At 48.5% G+C, this 668-nt stretch overlaps 1 protein-coding gene across 1 annotated transcript in view; it reads right to left on the bottom strand.

Moving 5' to 3' along the window:
- GPR125 (G protein-coupled receptor 125) overlaps window positions 1-196 on the bottom strand; it is a 67,512-nt gene extending 67,316 nt beyond the window's left edge. Inside the window, exon 1 of the mRNA XM_009324112.1 lies at window positions 148-196. Within this exon, the coding sequence (XP_009322387.1) occupies window positions 148-196 (49 nt within the window). The remainder of the gene's footprint in view (window positions 1-147) is intronic.
- Window positions 197-668: the final 472 nt, after the last annotated feature.

Below are 668 nucleotides of genomic sequence, written 5' to 3'. Positions count from 1 at the left end.
ATTTGCCAACCATTGCTCACGTAGCACTGGCACAAGAGTTTGCCCAAGTCACTCCCAGAGAGGGGGTCAAAATATATCGATGATATATTGATCGGCGGCTCCGATGCCACGGCAGTGGGACAAACCCAAACAAAGATAATTCCTCACCTAGAAAACTTGGGGCTTCAGATTCCAGCGGAAAAGGTACAGCTCCCATCTTCCGAGGTAAAGTTCCTGGGTATTTGGTGGAAGTGAGGAACAGTGTGTATTCCTCCCGAAACCTTAACTACCCTTGAACAAGTACAGATGCCAGGGAATAAAAAGGAGCTGCAACATGCCCTAGGCTTATTGGTATTTTGGAGAAAGCACATCCCAGACTTCTCCATCATAGCCCACCCCCTTTACGATTTAATCCGCAAGAGGGCCACCTGGGACTGGACCCCCATCCATGAAGAAGCCTTAAAGTTGTTAATCTTTGAGGCTGGGGTATATCAGGCCTTGGGGCCCATACACCCAACAGACCCACTTTATATCAAATGGGGCTTCGCAATCCACAGATTATCTGTACATACGTGGCAGCATGGACCAGAGGGTCCAATGCATCCCATCGGGTTTTACTCGCGCAGTTTCAAAGATGCAGAAAAGCGTTTACTCAGTTTGGGAGAAGGGCCTCTTTGTGGTTAGTCTAG

The sequence above is a fragment of the Pygoscelis adeliae genome, unplaced genomic scaffold (genome assembly GCF_000699105.1).
Source record: "Pygoscelis adeliae isolate BGI_AS28 unplaced genomic scaffold, ASM69910v1 Scaffold24, whole genome shotgun sequence".
NCBI classification, from domain to species: domain Eukaryota; kingdom Metazoa; phylum Chordata; class Aves; order Sphenisciformes; family Spheniscidae; genus Pygoscelis; species Pygoscelis adeliae.
Note: the sequence above shows the minus strand (reverse complement) of the source record. Positions and strands in the feature narration are given on the sequence as shown.